Raw genomic sequence first — 18,943 nt, forward strand, 5'->3', positions numbered from 1 at the left:
AAAGTTCTCTCTGTTGTGCATTGGTCTATCACTCATCTTTGGTTTTACCAGTGGAAAATCTGGAATAATATCTGTTTATTTTATCAACTGTACTTTTAATTGATTAGTAAATAGGATATCCAAATACTATGCTAAAGAAATAACTCAACTTAATAACAGGCAACATCATGATATCAAAGAACAATTTATTGTGGCTCAACCATAGCCACTTCTATTCTCACATTTTCTCTCCTGCGAAGCTGTGCAAAACTGCCGACCTTTCACTCTTCTCTGATCTTACTGTGCAGTAGAGTCCTTCCCCTCCCCCCATCTTCAAGGCATGGAGAGAATGTAGGTTGAATGGAGGGCCAGGCTAAAGGGAACCCTAAGTTTAGCTCCAGGTTTTCAGTGGAGGCCAGGCTTGACGGCCACCCTTCCTAGGTAAACTGTAGATACTGTAGCCCCTCAGCTGTCAGGGAAAGCAGGCTTCAGCCATGTGCTCTGACCCTGAGCAGGGAACCACAAAAGACCAGGGAGACCTGCCATATTTAGGTCATCGTGCTTCACAATCTCTTGCCCTTTAGACTGGCGCCATGATTTAGTTATAGTCAAGGTAGGTCTGTACTGAAGAAAAGTCCAGATTTCCCACTCCTGACTGAAAGTGAATTTGGTACCACCAGAATTGAGGTATATTATTATTATTATATATATATTAAGGTAAACACAGTATCAAATGTTTTATGCATGCAGCTATACTAATTTGTCGGTGTAGCATTCAAACACTGCAAGTAGGCTAAATGACGCTCAAGGGCTTAAGTTTCTCCACTGCCAATTCTGAGGCTGTGCTTGCATCTGGTTGCCTAATACCCAGTACTAAGTGAAAGTCTTACGATGGAGGTGCAGCACTTCAGCACAAATATTCTCATAGATGTGTCCATACCATGTCCTCTTGGTAATTAGGAACACACAATATTGTGTGTATGTGGTCTTTGTTAGTTCAACTCGGGTCAGAACTATGATTGAGTGTCAATTGGCATTAAGACAGTAACAGTAGTACTGTATTTGATTAGCGATGTTGTGTCATCGTTACAGCGTATTTTCCACATTGATGATAATTGATTATGTATTTCACATTGTTCAATAACATCTATTAAGGCATTAGGCATCCAAAGTTACATCAATATTCTGATGAAAGACAGATGTTTTCTACAAAGCCAATTTGAAGAGTTCTGAGTCGGATGACATTTATACATGATCCCCCACAGAACCATGACTGTTGATATTCACCCCAAACAAATACTTTGACATTGAAGAAATAACTTTGATCTATGTGCTAATTCATACATTTTGTAGTGCCTGTGTACGGGTGCTGATCATGTCAGATGTGAGTGTGAGCCTTACAGGATGAGGTAACATAGGCACAATTGCCAAAGGAGAGAAACATTTGCACCCAGAGGGGGCACAGGACCGAGTTTGAGAAACTCTGTATCTAATTTCTTTGTAATATTCCTCTCCCCATTACTGCTACAGTCAATATTGGCAGCCAGCCAATCCCATAGAATCAGAGCATAAAATATATATATATATATATATATATATATATATATATATATATATATATATATATATATATATAGCATCAGTCAAAAGTTTGGACACATACTCATTCAAGGGTTTATTTGTACTATTTTCTACATTGTAGAATAATAGTGAAGACATCAATAACACTTATGGAATTCCATATGTGCAGACTGTCAGCTTTCATTTGAGAGTATTTTAATCCATATCGGGTGAACCGTTTAGAAATTACAGCACTTTTTGTACATTATCCCATTTTAGGGGAGCAAAACTATTGCGACAAATTCACTTATGTGTATTAAAGTCATAGCAAGTTAAGTATTTGTTCCCATATTCATAGCACACAATGACTACATCAAGCTTGTGACTGTACACATTTGTTGTATACATTTGCTCTTTGTTTTGCGTTTTTGGGAGGATGCCCCGGGGGATGCCCCGTCTACTTCCCCTGCCCAATATGTACACCACAATTTCGCCCTTGTGAAGTAATGACATCCTTCATCCTTAGTAGTCAAGCTTATTTTTCCCCTCGAGGCTCTCAGTCGAAGAAGGGTGGTTTCAGTTATACTTAACACGTGACAGATGTTGAAAATGGAGGATGGAGAGAGAATCTCACAGGGAGCTCCTCAGTCTGACACCCAGCCCCTGCCTTCAAAGGTCCCGTGAAGAAGATTCTATACCCCAATCCATATTTCTCAGTATTCCACAAAGGGTATTTTTATGACCTTATCAAATGCTTGAGGGATGGAATTTATTAGATTGGAAAAACACCATACTTCTACATTGTATCATATAATCCCATATCCTTGCCTCCTCCTCTGCCACCCAAAATACAATTTCCATGTGAACACTTAAAACCTGGCAGCCTGCACCTCTCTCTCCTACCCCTGAGCTGTGTGCAGCATGGGAATGGCCCTATTTACAGCCAGTTAACAGGCGGCTCTGGCCTGGAGATTCTGCAGTAACTGTCTACAGTTACAAATCACTCTGCCAGTTCCCAGTGCAACACAACACCGCCTTCGGGATTCCAAAGGCCTGTATACGTAGCGTGGTGCCCCTGAACAGATAGCTCAGTTAGGGAAGGCTTCAGTTACCAGAGGCGTCTCGGAGGGATACCCGCGGCAGGATGGTGTCGAACCAGAGGGAAAGTGACAGGGAATTATTGTGAAGCTGGCAGCAGGTTTGATGAAGATGCTTAAAGAGGCAAGGGAGCTGTTCCCGCCTCACGTGTCATTAGGGAGTTAAGGATCAGAAAGTGGATAATGGGACGAAACGGGAAAATGGATGGCCGTTCCAAGAGAGGGATAAGAAATTATGCTTAAACTCCGGGCATCTGTGTTTTCCCTGGCCCGGGAGGCTGGTGGTTCAGATCTGCACTGTTGCATCTGCCTGATTCATTGCCAGGTCTGTAATGATTGCCTTTCAGCTAAGGTGCTTGTGTCGGCAGTTTAAAGGGTTCCTCATGCAAGCGAGCAGCGAAAACTTTCCCGTAGGCATTACCAAATAGAACCACCATCGTCAGATAGGGCCTTCGAGACAGACTGTAAGACACTGCATTAAACCGATTATTCCAATGATTAAATCTGTACCTCGAAACCAGAAACACTAACTGAACTTTTGCTGAAGTTTCTCCTTCGTCCTTGGTAGTAGCTACAGAGGGACTCCTAAAGTAGCTTTAAAGTCCATGTAGTGCAGCAACAGATTCCTAATTGTTTTATTTATAAGCCTTTTTCTATCCATGTAACCCGCATCAGTTTGGAAATGCAATGCTCTGATTCTATGGGACTCTACGGCTGCCAATATTGACTGTAGCAGTAATGGGAGAGGAATATGACAAAGCAGTAAGACACGAGAGCAAGGTTTCTCAAACTTAGTCCTGCCCCCCGTTTTGATAGAGATACGGGGAGATATTGAGTGGTTTAATTCACATCAATGAACTGGCATCTTCTTTGCTTTCTCATCTCACATGTAGTCACCAAGAAAGTTGCAATTTCCCAGAACCTCTGATGTGTACATTTTTAAGCTTACTGAGCAAGATGGATAATTTAGCATGGTTTGTGAGTCTCTGTATTTCAGTGTTTGTGTGTGTGCATTTAGGAACACAGTAAACTCACAGAGCTATATAGTAAACCCAGCATTTGACAGTCTCTCTGTTCTATAGAATGCTGGAGAGATTCTGTGTAGCGCCCCCTTGTGTGGAGGAGGAATGACGACGCCCCTTCGATGAGAGCCATGGAGCTGAAAGTGTGGGTGGATGGAGTGCAGCGGATCGTATGTGGCGTCACAGAGCTCACCACATGCCAGGAGGTGGTCATCGCCCTGGCCCAGGCCATTGGTGAGTCAATCCATCCTGCAATATTGTCCAAACCCCCCCCCCCAAATGTTTTTTTTTATTAAAGTGATAGTTCAAGGGATAAATTGAAAATAAGATTAAACTAAAGAGAACTACTGTACACCTTTAAGCCTTACCATGTGTGAGAATGGATCCTTTTGCAGGACACGCATCCACAGTGCATGCAGCATATTTGACAGTCCGTTTCTGAGAGATGCTAAAGACGATGGAGTGCACCAAGATTAGAGTTGACTGGGAGTGAACAGAGAATCAAGATGAGCGTTAACCTGGGAGTAAACAGAGATTGTGAGAATCAAAATGAGTGTTGACTGGGAGTGAACAGAGATTGTGAGAATCAAGATGAGCGTTGACTGGGAGTGAACAGAGATTGTGAGAATCAAGATGAGCGTTGATTGGGAGTGAACAGAGATTGTGAGAATCAAGATGAGCGTTGACTGGGAGTGAACAGAGATTGTGAGAATCAAGATGAGCGTTGACTGGGAACAGAGATTGAAATCAGATGATTGATTGGGAGTGAACAGAGATGAGAATCAAGATGAGCGTTGACCTGGGAGTGAACAGAGATTGTGAGAATCAGATGATTGACTGGGAGTGAACAGAGAAATCAAGATGAGCGTTGATTGGGAATCAAGATGAGCGTTGAACAGAGATTGTGAGAATCAAGATGAGCGTTGACTGGGAGTGAACAGAGATTGTGAGAATCAAGATGAGCGTTGACTGGGAGTGAACAGAGATTGTGAGAATCAAGATGAGCGTTGACTGGGAGTGAACAGAGATTGTGAGAATCAAGATGAGCTGTGTTGGGAGGATTCATAGATGTCATTGAGATGCTCGCAGAGGAGAAGAGAGAACTACATGATGACTGGATTGTATTCCCATAATGAAACCGCATTTATGTATATGAAGCTATTACCCCAAATAGCTGTAGAACCAGCGGGGAGCCACTTTCATGGCATGGAGCATGGAGCCACTTTTCAATTTTTTGCATTATGGAGATAGAGTACTGTGCAGACCTGTTCTGAACTGTGTGAGTATGGCTCAGCCCGACAATACCCTGCTCATACTGTTTTCATTTCATACTGCTGTCATTTCATACTGCTATCATTTCATACTGTTTTCAGTTCATACAGGCACAGTTTTGCACTTGCACTTTGCACTGCTTAGAACCAAAATTCTGTGGAGATGTCATGGTTTACATAGGTCATTTTTATTATAGAGAAAATACTTGGAGGTCCTAGAGGTAGCATGTAAGGGTTAAATGAATCCATTGGATTTGTGCTGTGTCTTCATCAACAGTACAGGAGTTATGGTCCAGGGCCTCTTTTGTATGTGTTCAGTCTTTTGTCTGGCCCAGGGTACTTTGATGTGAAAGGCCTTCAGCCAGATTCAGCTGTAGTGACAACTGTGTTCCCTTCATAGGGGTTCTGCTGTTGAGAGGGGGAAGACTGTGGCTTGTGCTCTTAACTGCAGCAGAACACACACACACACACACACACACACACACACACACACACACACACACACACACACACACACACACACACACACACACACACACACACACACACACACACACACACACACACACACACACACACACACACACACACACACACACACACACACACACACACACACACACACACACACACACACACACAATTTTATTGAACCTTACTCCAACCCTAGCATGAATGGGAACTGAACAACTGCTCCTATATTTGAATAGAGAAATCCCTGTTGGGTTCTTCCTAGAAAAAACGACCCATTACTCTGAAAACTCTGCACAGTGCCCACCCAATAAACTGTGTCTGAGGTTCTTCCATAGAGTTTCCCTGTTCTTAGCGGAGGTAAAGAGTTCAGATTAGGGTTGTGGCTGTGTTTCTGAATGCAGGAGGGCATAACAATGACAAAGTCAATGGTAGGTGATCTCTGTAATCTGCTGCTACTGCAGAGTGTAGTCTAGCTACTGGTCTGTATGTAACTGGTCACCGGCTGGTATGTGGCAAGAAATAGCAAACAAAGTTGCCGTGTGACTACTGTACATTGGTCATCTAAGCCCAATTACTTAGTAAAGCTCCAATTAATGAATCTGATCAAATCATTATCTCACTCTTTTTGCAGGGCGTACTGGCAGGTACACGTTGATCGAGAGATGGCGGGAGACGGAACGTCACTTGGCCCCGCATGAAAACCCTGTGGTGTCCCTCAACATGTGGGGCCAGTATGCCAGCGACGTGCAGCTGGTTCTCCAGCGCACCGGCCCCTCCCTCAGCGAATGTCCCAACTCCGACGGTGCATCCCGTGTGCCCGAGCGTGGCCTGTACCGCCAGAGCCTGCCGCCTCTGGCCAAGCTGCGCCCATCGGCCAATGACCGCTCGCTCAAGCGTCGGGAGCCCAAGCGTAAGTCCCTCACCTTCACGGCCAAGGGCTTGAGGGATATTTTTGGGAAGGGCAGAGATGCCGAGGCCAAGCAGCAGCAGAGAGCACTGAACCAGGGCAGGGGGGTGGTGTCTGTGCCCCTCAGTCCAGCCCGGGAGCTGGTGCGCCTGGTCCAGCTGCAGAAGGACAAGCTCCAGCTACTGGAGAGCCGGCTGCAGGGCTCCGAGGCAGAGCTACACCGCTGTGAGAGCGGTGATGTTGGCATGTGCATCGAGGGTCAGGAGGGCATTGGCGTGCTGGAGGAGGAGCTGGTGCGCCTGGAGCAGCAGCTGCGGAGGAATGAGGTGGAGATGTCCGAGGAGGAGTTCTGGCAGAACGAGCTGCAGATCGAGCAGGAGAGCGAGCGGCAGCTGAGGGAGCAGCTCCAGGAGCTGATTGGACGGGTGCGGGAGTGTGAAGCCCGGCTGGGAGAGTACCTGACCCGTATCCAGGGCATGGAGGCTGGCCTGGAGCAGGAGACTGAGCAGAGCAGGCAGGTGGACGAGGAGGAGGCCTGGGCCCAGCTGGGGAAGGTCAGGGCGGAGCTGGAGCAGCAGGTCCAACACAGAGTGCAGCTGGAGAGCAGCTGCAGGGCTGTGGACCGCTCACTGGGACAGTCCAGCAAGAAACTACAGGTCAGCTTTGGTAGAAGGAAAAATGTATAGGAAAACAGTGATTGTACATACACAAATTCAGCGTTTTAGGGAGGTGCTGGAGACTCTGAACACTGCAATCTATGCTCCTATGTGCTTTGACTGATGAAGACCTAAGGGATGAAACATGTTCAGAAGCAGTAGAGAGAGAAGTGCCACACTAAACATTTTCCATAGATTCCTAAATGTTTTGAAAACAACACATGATGTACATAAACAAACACCTTTTGTAAAATAGGGTTGAATACAACATTTATCATTGATTGGAAGACACACAAACACCTTATGTAAAATGGATGATGGTGATTATACTGTGATGAAAACATTATAATGAAGTAAGACATGTAAGCCCATTTTACAGGGCTGCATATTATCTGGAACATATACAGTACCAGTCAAACGTTTGGACACAGCTACTCATGCAACGGTTTTTCTTTATTTTTACTATTTTGTACATTGTAGAGTAATAGTGAAGACATCAAAACTATGAAATAACACATGGAATCATGTAGTAACCAAAAATGTTGATGACAGCTTTGCACACTCTTGGCATCCTCTCAACCAGCTTCACCTGGAATGCTTTTCCAACAGTCTTGAAGGAGTTCCCACATATGCTGGGCACTTGTTGGCTGCTTTTCCTTCACTCTGCGGTCCAACTCATCCCAAACCATTTCAATTGGGTTGAGGTTGGGTGATTGTGGAGGCCAGGTCATCTGATGCAGCACCATCACTCTCCTTCTTGGTCAAATAGCCATTACACAGCCTGGAGGTGTGTTGGGTCATTGTTCTGTTGAAAAACTAATGATAGTCTCACTAAGTGCATACCAGATGGGATGGCGTATCGCTGCAGAATGCTGTGGTAGCCATGCTGGTTAAGTGTGCCTTGAATTCTAAATAAAATCACAGACTGTGTCACCAGCAAAGCATCCCCACATCATCACACCTCCTCCATGCTTCACAGTGGAAATCACACATGCGAAGATCAATCAATCCACCAAAAATCTAAAATTTGGACTCATCAGACCAAAGGACAGATGTCCATCGGTCTAATGTCCATTGCTCGTGTTTCTTGGCCCAAGCAAGTCTCTTGCTCTTATTGTTGTCCTTTAGAAGTGGTTTCTTTAAAGAAATTTGACCATGAAGGCCTGATTCATGTGTCCTCTGAACAGTTTATGTTGAGATGTCTGCTAGTTAAACTCTGTGAAGCATTGGACTGAGGTGCAGATAACTTTAATGAACTTATCCTTTTTTCTGTTTTATTTCACTGTAGAGCCTTCAGTCCCACTCAAAATGCCTTAGATAGCTCTTTCGTCCCACCCAACACATGCAGAGACTTCACCTGGCTTAACTTGTCCCTCCAGATACAAAACCTCTCTCATCGTCATTCAACACCCAGGTTTACCTCCACTGTACTCACATCCTACCATACCCTTATCTGTACATTATGCCTTGAATCTATTCTACCACGCCCAGAAATCTGCTCCTTTTATTCTCTGTCCCCAACGCACTAGATGACCAGTTCCTATAGCCTTTAGCCATATAGCCTTTAGCCTTATCCTACTCCTCCTCTGTTCCTCTGGTGATGTAGAGGTTAACTCAGGCCCTGTAGCCCCTAGTTCCACTCCTATTCCCCAGGCACTATCATTTGACTTCTGTAACCGTAAAAGCCTTGGTTTCATGCATGATAACGTCCGAAGCTTCCTCTCTAAGTTTGTTTTATTCACTGCTTTAGCATAACCCGGATGTCCTAGCCATGTCTGAATCCTGGTTTAGGAAGGACACCAAAAATATAGAAATTTCCATCCCCAACCACACCATATGTGAAATAATTGTCCCTCATTTATCTTCAGAGTTTGTACTGTTAGGTGACCTAAACTGGGATATGCTTAACACCCTGGATGTCCTACAATCTAAACTAGATGCCCCCAATCTCACACAAATTATCAAGGAACCTACCAGGTACAACCCTAAATCCGTAAACACGGGCACCCTCATAGATATCATCCTGACCATCCTGCCCTCTAAATACGCCTCTACTGTTTTCAACCAAGATCTCAGAGATCACTGCCTCATTGCCTGCATCCATAATGGGTCAGTGGTCAAACGACCTGCACCCATCACTGTCAAACGCTCCCTGAAACACTTCAGCGAGCAGGCCTTTCAAATCGACCTGGCCAGGGTGTCCTGTAAGGATATTGATCTCATCCTGTCAGTAGAGGATGCCTGGTTATTTCTTTTAAATGCCTTCCTCACCATATTAAATAAGCATGCCCCATTCAAGAAATTTAGAACCAGGAACAGATATAGCTCTTGGTTCTCTCCAGACCTGACTACCCTTAACCAACACAAAAACATTCTATGGCGTTCTGCATTAGCATCGAACAGCCCCCGTGATATGCAACTTTTCAGGGAAGCTAGAAACCAATATACACAGGCAGTTAGAAAAGCCAAGACTAGCTTTTTCAAGCAGAAATTTGCTTCCTGCAACACACACTCAAAAAAGTTCTGGAACACTGTAAAGTCCATGGAGAATAAGAACACCTCCTCCCAGCTGTCCACTGCACTGAAGATAGGAAACACTGTCACCACCGATAAATCCACTATAATTGAGAATTTCAATAAGCATTTTTCTACGGCAGGCCATGCTTTCCACCTGGCTACCCCTACCCCGGTCAACAGCACTGCACCCCCCACAGCAACTCGCCCAAGCCTTCCCCATTTCTCCTTCTTCCAAATCCATTCAGCTGATGTTCTGAAAGAGCTGCAAAATCTGTACCCCTACAAATCAGCCGGGCTAGACAATCTGGACCCTTCCTTTCTAAAAATTATCTGACAAAATTGTTGCCACCCCTATTACTAGCCTGTTCAACCTCTCTTTCATGTCGTCTGCGATTCCCAAAGATTGGAAATCACCTGCAGTCATCCCCCTCTTCAAAGGGGGGGGACACTCTTGACCCAAACTGCTACAGACCTATATCTATCCTACCCTGCCTTTCTAAGGTCTTCGAAAGCCAAGTCAACAAACAGATTACCGACCATTTCGAATCCCACCATATCTTCTCCGCTATGCAATCTGGTTTCAGAGCTGGTCATGGGTGCACCTCAGCCACGCTCAAGGTCCTAAACAATATCTTAGCCTCCATCGATAAGAAACAATACTGTGCAGCCGTATTCATTGACCTGGCCAAGGCTTTCGACTCTGTCAATCACCACATCCTCATCGGCAGACTCGATAGCCTTGGTTTCTCAAATGATTGCCTCGCCTGGTTCACCAACTACTTCTCTGATTGAGTTCAGTGTGTCAAATCGGAGGGTCTGTTGTCCGGGCCTCTGGCAGTTTCTATGGGGGTGCCACAGGGTTCAATTTTTGGACCGACTCTCTTCTTTGTATATATCAATGATGTCACTCTTGCTGCTGGTGAGTCTCTGATCCACCTCTACGCAGACGACACCATTCTGTATACTTCTGGCCCTTCTTTGGATACTGTGTTAACAACCCTCTAAGCGAGCTTCAATGCCATTACAACTCTCCTTCCGTGGCCTCCAATTGCTGTTAAATACAAGTTAAACTAAATGCATGCTCTTCAACCGATCGCTGCCTGCACCTGCCCACCTGTCCAACATCACTACTCTGGACGATTCTGACTTAGAATATGTGGACAACTACAAATACCTAGGTGCCTGGTTAGACTGTAAACTCTCCTCTAGAATTGGCTTCCTATTTCACAACAAAGCATCCTTCACTCATGCTGCCAAACATACCCTTGTAAAACTGACCATCCTACCAATCCTCGACTTCGGCGATGTCATTTATAAAATAGCATCCAATACCCTACTCAATAAATTGTTACCTGTACTCTCTCGTTTGTTGGCCCTCGCTTCATACTCGTCGCCAAACCCACTGGCTCCAGGTCATCTACAAGACCCTGCTAGGTAAAGTCCCCCCTTATCTCAGCTCACTGGTCACCATAGCAGCACCCACCTGTAGCACGCGCTCCAGCAGGTATATCTCTCTGGTCACACCCAAAACCAATTCTTCCTTTGGCCGCCTCTCCTTTCAGTTCTCTGCTGCCAATGACTGCAACATACTACAAAAATCTCTGAAACTGGAAACACTTATCTCCCTCACTAGCTTTAAGCACCAGCTATCAGATAAGCTCACAGATTACTGCACCTGTACATAGCCCATCTATAATTTAGCCCAAACAACTACCTATTTCTCTACTGTATTTATTTATTTATTTTGCTCCTTTGCACCCCATTTTTTCTATCTCTACTTTGCACATTCTTCCACTGCAAATCAACCATTCCAGTGTTTTACTTGCAATATTGTATTTACTTCGCCACCATGGCCTTTTTTTGCCTTTACCTCCCTTATCTCACCTCCCTTGCTCACATTGTATATAGACTTATTTTTCTACTGTATTATTGACTGTATGTTTGTTTTACTCCATGTGTAACTCTGTGTTGTTGTATGTGTCAAACTGCTTTACTTTATCATGGCCAGGTCGCAATTGTAAATGAGAACTTGTTCTCAACTTGCCTAGCTGGTTTAAATAAAAATTCTTGGGCTGACTCTTTTCTCTGTATAAATCAACGATGACACTCTTGTTGCTGGTAATTCTCTGATTCTTCTTTGGAGACTGAGTTAACAAACCTCCAGACGAGCTTCAATGCCATACAACACTCCTTCCATGGCCTCCAACTGCTCTTAAATGCAAGCACAACTAAATGCATGCTCATCAACCGATCGCTGCCCGCGACCGCCCGCCCGTCTAGCATCACTACTCTGGACCCCGCCCGTCTAGCATCACTACTCTGTTAGAGCGTTACAACATAAATTGAGAAATCTCTATTATTCAATTAATGCACCCACACTGCTCCCGCCGCCAACGAGCATCTGTGTTGCCAAGGGATAAAATAGAAGTCAGTTCTATTTGTGACGCAAATTACGCTGCAAGTCCGGCCTCTCCCATCTCCTCATTGGTTTATAGAAGCAGATACCCACATGCCATCTCCTCATTGGTTATACCTACGTGGGTGACTGAAAGACGAACGAGGTCAGTGGCGGTAATGCACCTAATTTATGAAAGTTGCCAATTGCAATATAAAGTCCAGAGAAGAAAAAGCCTGGAAGGAGGAGAGATGGCTAGAAACGATTTGGTTGACCGTTTTATGTGTGGATTAATTGTCGGAGTAGAGGACCTTGTGTATTTCAGGTAAAATAACAACTCAATGTTTATATCCCAGGACAAATTAGCTAGCAACAGCAAGCTAGCTAAATAGGACAAATTAGCTAGCAAGTGCAAGCTAGCTAGCTAAATTGCCATAAATGTTTAATACTTTTCGACCTGTCCCCAAATTAATGTAATTGGTTCAGAGTTTGTTTTGATATTTTGTTTTGATCACGTTTGGTGTGGGTGGACAAAATTCATTTATGCACGATGGCGCACGTGCGCAGCCATTTTGGGTTCCATGTTAGAATATGTTGACTACTACAAATACCTAGGTGTCTGGTTAGACTGTAAACTCCCCTTCCAGCCTTACATTAAGCATCTCGAATCCAAAATCTAGAATCGGCTTCCTATTTCGCAACAACGCATCCTTCACTCATGCTTCCAAACATACCCTCGTAAAAATGACAGATCATTGACATCGGTGATGTCATTTACAAAATAGCCTCCAACACTCTACTCATTAAATAGAGTGCATTACAGTGCCATCCTTTTTGTCACCAAAGTCCCATATACTACCCACCACTGCGACCTGTATGCTCTCATTGGCTGGCCCTCGCTTCATATTCGTTGCCAAACGCTCTGTCTCCAGGTCATCTATAAGTCTTTGCTAGGTAAAGCCCCGCCTTATCTCAGCTCACTGGTCACTGCAGCACCCACACGAAGCACGTGCTCCAGCAGGTATATTTCACTGATCACCCCCAAAGCCAACTCCCCCTTTGGCCGCCTTTCCTTCCAGTTCTCTGCTGCCAATGACTGGAACTAATTGAAAAAAATCACTGAAGCTGGAGACTCATATCTCCCTCACTAATTTTAAGCATCAGCTGTCAGAGCAGCTTACCGATCATTGCACCTATACGTAGCCCATCTGTAAATAGCCCACCCAACTACCTCATCCCCATATTGCTATTTATTATTTTGCCCCTTTGCACCCCAGTATCTCTACTTGCACATTCATCTTCTGCACATCTATCACTCTAGTGTTTAATTGCTAAATTGTAATTATTTCGCCACTATGGCCTATTTATTGCCTTACCTCCCTAATCTTACTACATTTGCACACACTGTATATAGACTTTTTTATTGTATTATTGACGGTACGTTTGTTTATCTCATGTGTAACTGTGTTGTTGTTTGTGTCGCACTGCTTTCCTCTATCTTGGCCAGGTCGCAGTTGTAAATGAAAACTTGTTCGCAACTGGTATACCTGGTTAAATAAAGGTGGCAGGTTTTGCGACTGCACTTGAAGAAACTTTCAAAGTTCTTGAACTTTTCCGGATTGACTGAACTTCATGTCTTAAAGTAATGATGGACTGTCATTTATCTTTGCTTATTTGAGCGGTTCTTGCTGTAATATGGACTTGTTTTTTTAACCAAATAGGGCTATTTTCTGTGTACCACCCCTACCCTGTCACAACATAACTGACACATTATTCATTCAAATAATTCCACAAACTAACTTTTAAAAAGGGACACCTGTTAATTGAAATGCATTCCAGGTGACTACCACATGAAGCTGGTTGAGAGAATGCCAAGAGTGTGCAAAGCTATCGTCAAGGCAAAGGGTGGCTACAATGAAGAATCTCAAATATAAAATGTGATTTGTTTAACACTTTTTTTGGTTACTACATGATTCCATACGTGTTATTTCATAGTTTTGATGTCTTCACTATTATTCTACAATGTAGATAACAGTAAAAATAACGAAAAACATTGGAATGAGTAGGTGTGTCCAAACCTTTGACTGGTACTACATATATATATTTTACATTCGTCTGGCGCTGAATTTATATTAGTTTGGATTCATGTCCTTGACAAAACCATGTTTACAATGCAACATAACTGTTTATTAATTTAAGCATGGTTTCTCACTGCTTGGGAAGAATGTTTTTGAAGTTACTGTGTTTGATTGAAAAGGGCCCTGTGTTTTTAGTAGGAACATTTTGGAGGCCTCTTATTAGTTCTCATGATGTAACGTTTACTTACAGGGTGGAGTACACCACACAGGCTACATTTAGACAGGCAGCCCAATACTGATCTTATTTTCAATAATTGGTCTTTTGACCAATCAGATCAGCTCTGAAAAAGAGATGATGTGAAAATATATTTTGTGATTGGTCAAAAGACCAATTAGTGGAAATAATCTGCCTGATTGGGCTGCCTGTCTAAATGCAGCAATAGTGTGGGCGTGAGGTAAAACAGTTATTTTAAAGATTTGGGTGGTGAGTTATATACTACTGGTGATTTTGGGGCCTGAAAAGAATTTCAGATCTACTCCACCAGACTTACATTACTCTTTCCCTAGAACCAACTCTTCCTTAGCTGGGCCCTAGAATGACTGCTCCTTTATTGGGTTTAACCACCTGCAATATGTATGTAACCGTAAACTGTCTGATTTTAAAGGTTCTTCTCAATGCAACAATTCCACCTGCAAATAGCCTTAAATGTAAAGGAATACAATTCCACGAGATAAAGATATATTTTAAACATTGTATGAATCTATAAAGTTGCTTGTTAGGCACGAGTGGCCAGGTGGGCCCCATCAGTTGACAAACCGAGTATAGAGTAGTTGACTAGTTGAGTGGTTGTTTGTTGCAGGAGAAGGAGCAGGAGTTGGAGCAGTTGACCAGGGAGCTGAGACAGGTGAACCTTCAGCAGTTCATCCATCAGACTGGCACCAAGGTCAGCGTTCTACCAGCCCAGCCCAATGACCAGGAGAATAACACAGGTACACACAAGCATTACAAAGTTTCCTCGTCAGATTTTCTGCCCAATCTGGGCTCAAACATTTCAAAAAATGTATTATCCAACACTACCCCCTACTGGAAGTTAGTACACCATGTCAGGTTTTTGTAAAGCTCTTTATTTGGATAGTAATGTTACATTTTGTCACGCCACAGTCTAATTTACACACTAAATGCACAACCTGAAAGTAAAGAAGTATAATTTAAAATTAAAATAATACAACATAGACTTCTTGATGACTTCCTCCTCCCCTCTCTCTCCAGACCTCCAATCAGGCTTGCTGAAACGTCTGGGCTCCTCCCGCCTCCTCCCCGGCAACCTCCGAGCTCTGCAGAGTCCAGTGTCTTCAGGCTTCAACCCTGAGGGCATCTACGTCTGACCCCTGACCTTTACCTTCTGCTGCCTACCATCAGTGACCCTCTGCTGGAGTTGAGTCGGCTTCTCCCCTGGAGGAGCCATCTCTCATCTCCATTGGAGCTCCACCAGAGGAGGCTGGTGGGAGGAGCTATAGGAGGAAGGGCTCAATGTAATGGCTGGAATGCAATAAATGTAATGGTACCAAACACATGGAAACAACCATTACAATGAGCACTTGCGCTGGCAGCTCATCCCCTAGCCTCCTCTGATCTCCACCCTGTCCTCCCACAATGCCATCCTTCCCCTTCTCTCTGCTGCGTTTCCTCCATCTTCCATAAGAACACACAGAGACCCCCAACAGTTTTGTCAAGACTATAGGATTTAGAATGTTTGCCTCGTTTTGGCTGTTCTGCCACTGGTAGATAGCTGGAGAGCTCGACCATGTTCTTGCTATGCTTTTGAAACAGTCTTGCATCTTTTGAGGTACAGAAGGCCCAATTTCAAACAGAACGTTTTAGCCTCACCTCTGTGCACTTCTCTATTTCCTCTCAAAGACCTACAAGGACTGAGTAGATGCGAGAAATATGGTATTAACACCACCTAGCACTCTGTTACCTTCATATAGCAAGCTAATGGACTAGTAAAGTGCACAATCACAGCCATGTGATGACTTAACTAAAGAGTCCACTGCTGCCCCTGGCCAACCATGAGGAAATCCAGCTGTTTGTAGGGGTTGAGACTAAAGAAAGTCCCTTGGAGATCATGCGATATAGAGGAAATTAAAATATCTTCAGACAACCATGATTTACAAAGACAGAGGTCTCAAAAGTCTAATGGCCATTTGTTAACGAAACAGAATGGGTCAGAAAACCATATTTTACACAGGTAGGCCACCTTGTCTGAGACCTGTGGTGTGTAGCAGAGCCATATCTGACTGCCTTAAAGACTTTAAGAACAGTAAAGGCTGTTATAACAGATACTTATAGTCATGGCAGCTATGCTCCAGAGATCTGATGCACCATTTATGGTCAACACAGCAGTCTAGTGACTCATTGTTGATCAGTTGTGTGATTTTTATTTTATTTTTTTTTGTGACTGATGTCAATTGCTGTATAATCTGGTCTGCCACTGGGTGGCAGAATACATCTCATAAAATATTTCGCTAGGATCTTAATATTGGTCATTTCATATTGATTATACTTGCAAAAATATTACATTATGCAATTTATGTGGTTATTCACTTTCATCATTGGTATCTTTTAGTATGCTGTAAGTTTACCGTTGCACTTTTACTTTGGAAGGGCCTGTAGAATTTGTACTTACCACTTAGTTTTTAGAGATAATGTCTTGTTTGTGTTGTGGTTTTCTTTTATCATTTGTAACCTTTTGAATAATTGTTGGTTTGTCTAGTCTTACATGGCTAATAATTTTTCTGAAGTTAAAAAGATGTCTCACATGAACCAAAGCAAGTTAGACAATGTGATTGGTAGCGGTCAACCTGAATGTACTTAATTTGTTAAAACAGAACATGCTCTGTAAATGCCTTTACAGGGGCCACTGTATCTGCCTCCACTTTAAAAGTGATGCATTTGTAATGGAGAGAGTTATTGGACTGTGAATGTATCTGTCAATAGATCGAACTCCACTCTGTGGTTCTTCAGCCTCGTAGAGAGAGGACTGTGTGAGATAAAAGGTTGTTATTTGGTTGTGGACTAGTTGGTGGGTTCCCTGGTATCAACAGCAAAGCCGGTGGAGAGGACTGTGTGAGATAAAAGGTTGTTATTTGGTTGTGGACTAGTTGATACCAGGGAAACCCACCAACAGCAAAGCCGGTGGACGCACGTCAAGGTCATTAGACGGACCTAAAGCTCCTTCCATTCAGTATTATTGATGTCCTAGTTTGGATCATGAAGGGTTGAGCTGTGTCGCCAAAATGTAACCCACTAACACAAGAACAATGGCGCTTAACAACGTACACAGCATAGACTATTAGCATGCCTTACTGAATTGTAAATAATCACTACATAGTATTGGAATATTTTTACAATATTTAAAAGAATGCATAATGCTGACAAAGACAATAGTTGTACGTAATATGAATTAACTTTGGTTTTATCCTGCTACTCTGTGGACAGCTTGGTGCATGCACTGATGGCTTGGTTTCAGTGATGTTTTTGTATTGTTGAAATGACCAGAGGCTTACGATGATAGTGGAGTTATAAGTATGGAAGTATAATATTTATCACAGTGTATGTTACGGACTGCATGGCTCTGTCTTCTACAGTGGCATGTCTTGGTCCCAGATCAGTGCATTCACTCGAATATGTCAGAGGACACCGAAATGCAAACTGTAAACAAATAGGGTTTTTAAACCCTAAAAAGTGCCCCATATTTTGGTGGTTATTAGACACAGCCTACAAATAAAGGCCCAAAGTTGCAGGGTCGTTTCACATCAAAAAACACATGAGGATTTCGACACCCACTATCTCAGGTTTTTCTGAAATTGTTTCTGTAGTGAGTAACAGATACGATTACCATTCCTGAAACATTATTTTGATTAAATTATATTTCAATAAAATAATGTTTTAGGAATGCCAATTTTACCTTGTTTCTAACAAACTATTTCTGAACAATCTGAGATGGTGGGTGTCATTGCTCGCTGAAATGACATGGAATGACTGGACTGAAATCTTTTAGGACTGTTTTTAAATGTTGCACCAACTGAGTATGGTGTTCTCAGAAGTCTTTTGGGCCTGTCTTCGTAAACATGTCTATAATCAACGGTTTTCTAGACACAGATTAAGGGCTGGATTCAATCTGTAGCGCTCTAGCGCAATTGAAATGTTTATATAATTTTTGATTGAGCCAACATATGCAGCGTTTACCATGAATGCTGTCTCCACGAACGCGGGAACATTGCCTTTACATTTCTATTGTGCAGCAAAAGACAGTAACGAAGGCATAAACTGCTTATCCAAAATAAATACCTGCCCAGACTTGTAGGCGATGTCACGGCAACGTTGGAAACACGTCATCGGGTCTAACGGTCATCTCGCACCGTACTGCACATGCACAGGTCTCCAAAGGTCAAAAGGTAATAACATGTTCAATTTCTTAAAATATTGTCTCGAAGCTAGGTTGTGGCTTTAAATTGAGAACTAATTCATAATTTTTCACTTCTCTCATTGACTTCTCAAACCCCAGCCTGGTTTGCTTGGTCTGTTTCGCAAGCTTTCCCGAAAGTCTCTGGGTTTAGAAACTCTGTGTCGCAGCTCTTCAGCGATACGGATTAAATCCGGCTTTAAACCTAGTTTTGGATTGAGAAGGACGTTCAATAGAGAATCTCCCGTGAATAAAGTTTATAGTCTAGGACTAGGCTGACGATATGTCCGGGAAACCAGCCCAAAGAGTAAACGATTGGAAGGAAGTTCTGCCAACATTTCAGACGGAGCTGTCAAGTATGAGAATGACATGTTCTACTTCTTTTTCCCCATAAACATCTGAGAGAAATGACTTTGCCACATCCATGACATCATTGTAATAAACTGATATTATATGAAATGCTTAATACATTTAGACCAGTGTTGAAAGTTTGTCCTTGTGTTGTAGCGGACTTCAACTCA

At 43.2% G+C, this 18,943-nt stretch overlaps 1 protein-coding gene across 2 annotated transcripts in view; it reads left to right on the top strand.

Annotated features, from left to right (window-relative positions):
- LOC124013696 (ras association domain-containing protein 8-like) overlaps nt 1-18,890 on the top strand; it is a 33,223-nt gene extending 14,333 nt beyond the window's left edge. Inside the window, exons 2-5 of one of the 2 annotated variants that reach the window (XM_046328120.1) lie at nt 3,703-3,892; nt 6,035-6,966; nt 14,817-14,946; nt 15,227-18,890. In XM_046328120.1, coding sequence (XP_046184076.1) covers nt 3,781-3,892; nt 6,035-6,966; nt 14,817-14,946; nt 15,227-15,342 — 1,290 coding nt within the window. In that variant the 5' untranslated portion in view covers nt 3,703-3,780 and the 3' untranslated portion in view covers nt 15,343-18,890. The remainder of the gene's footprint in view (nt 1-3,702; nt 3,893-6,034; nt 6,967-14,816; nt 14,947-15,226) is intronic. The other variant, XM_046328118.1, reaches the window with a different exon arrangement.
- The last annotated feature ends 53 nt before the right edge of the window (nt 18,891-18,943 follow it).

Source organism: Oncorhynchus gorbuscha, linkage group LG25, assembly GCF_021184085.1.
Source record: "Oncorhynchus gorbuscha isolate QuinsamMale2020 ecotype Even-year linkage group LG25, OgorEven_v1.0, whole genome shotgun sequence".
NCBI classification, from domain to species: domain Eukaryota; kingdom Metazoa; phylum Chordata; class Actinopteri; order Salmoniformes; family Salmonidae; genus Oncorhynchus; species Oncorhynchus gorbuscha.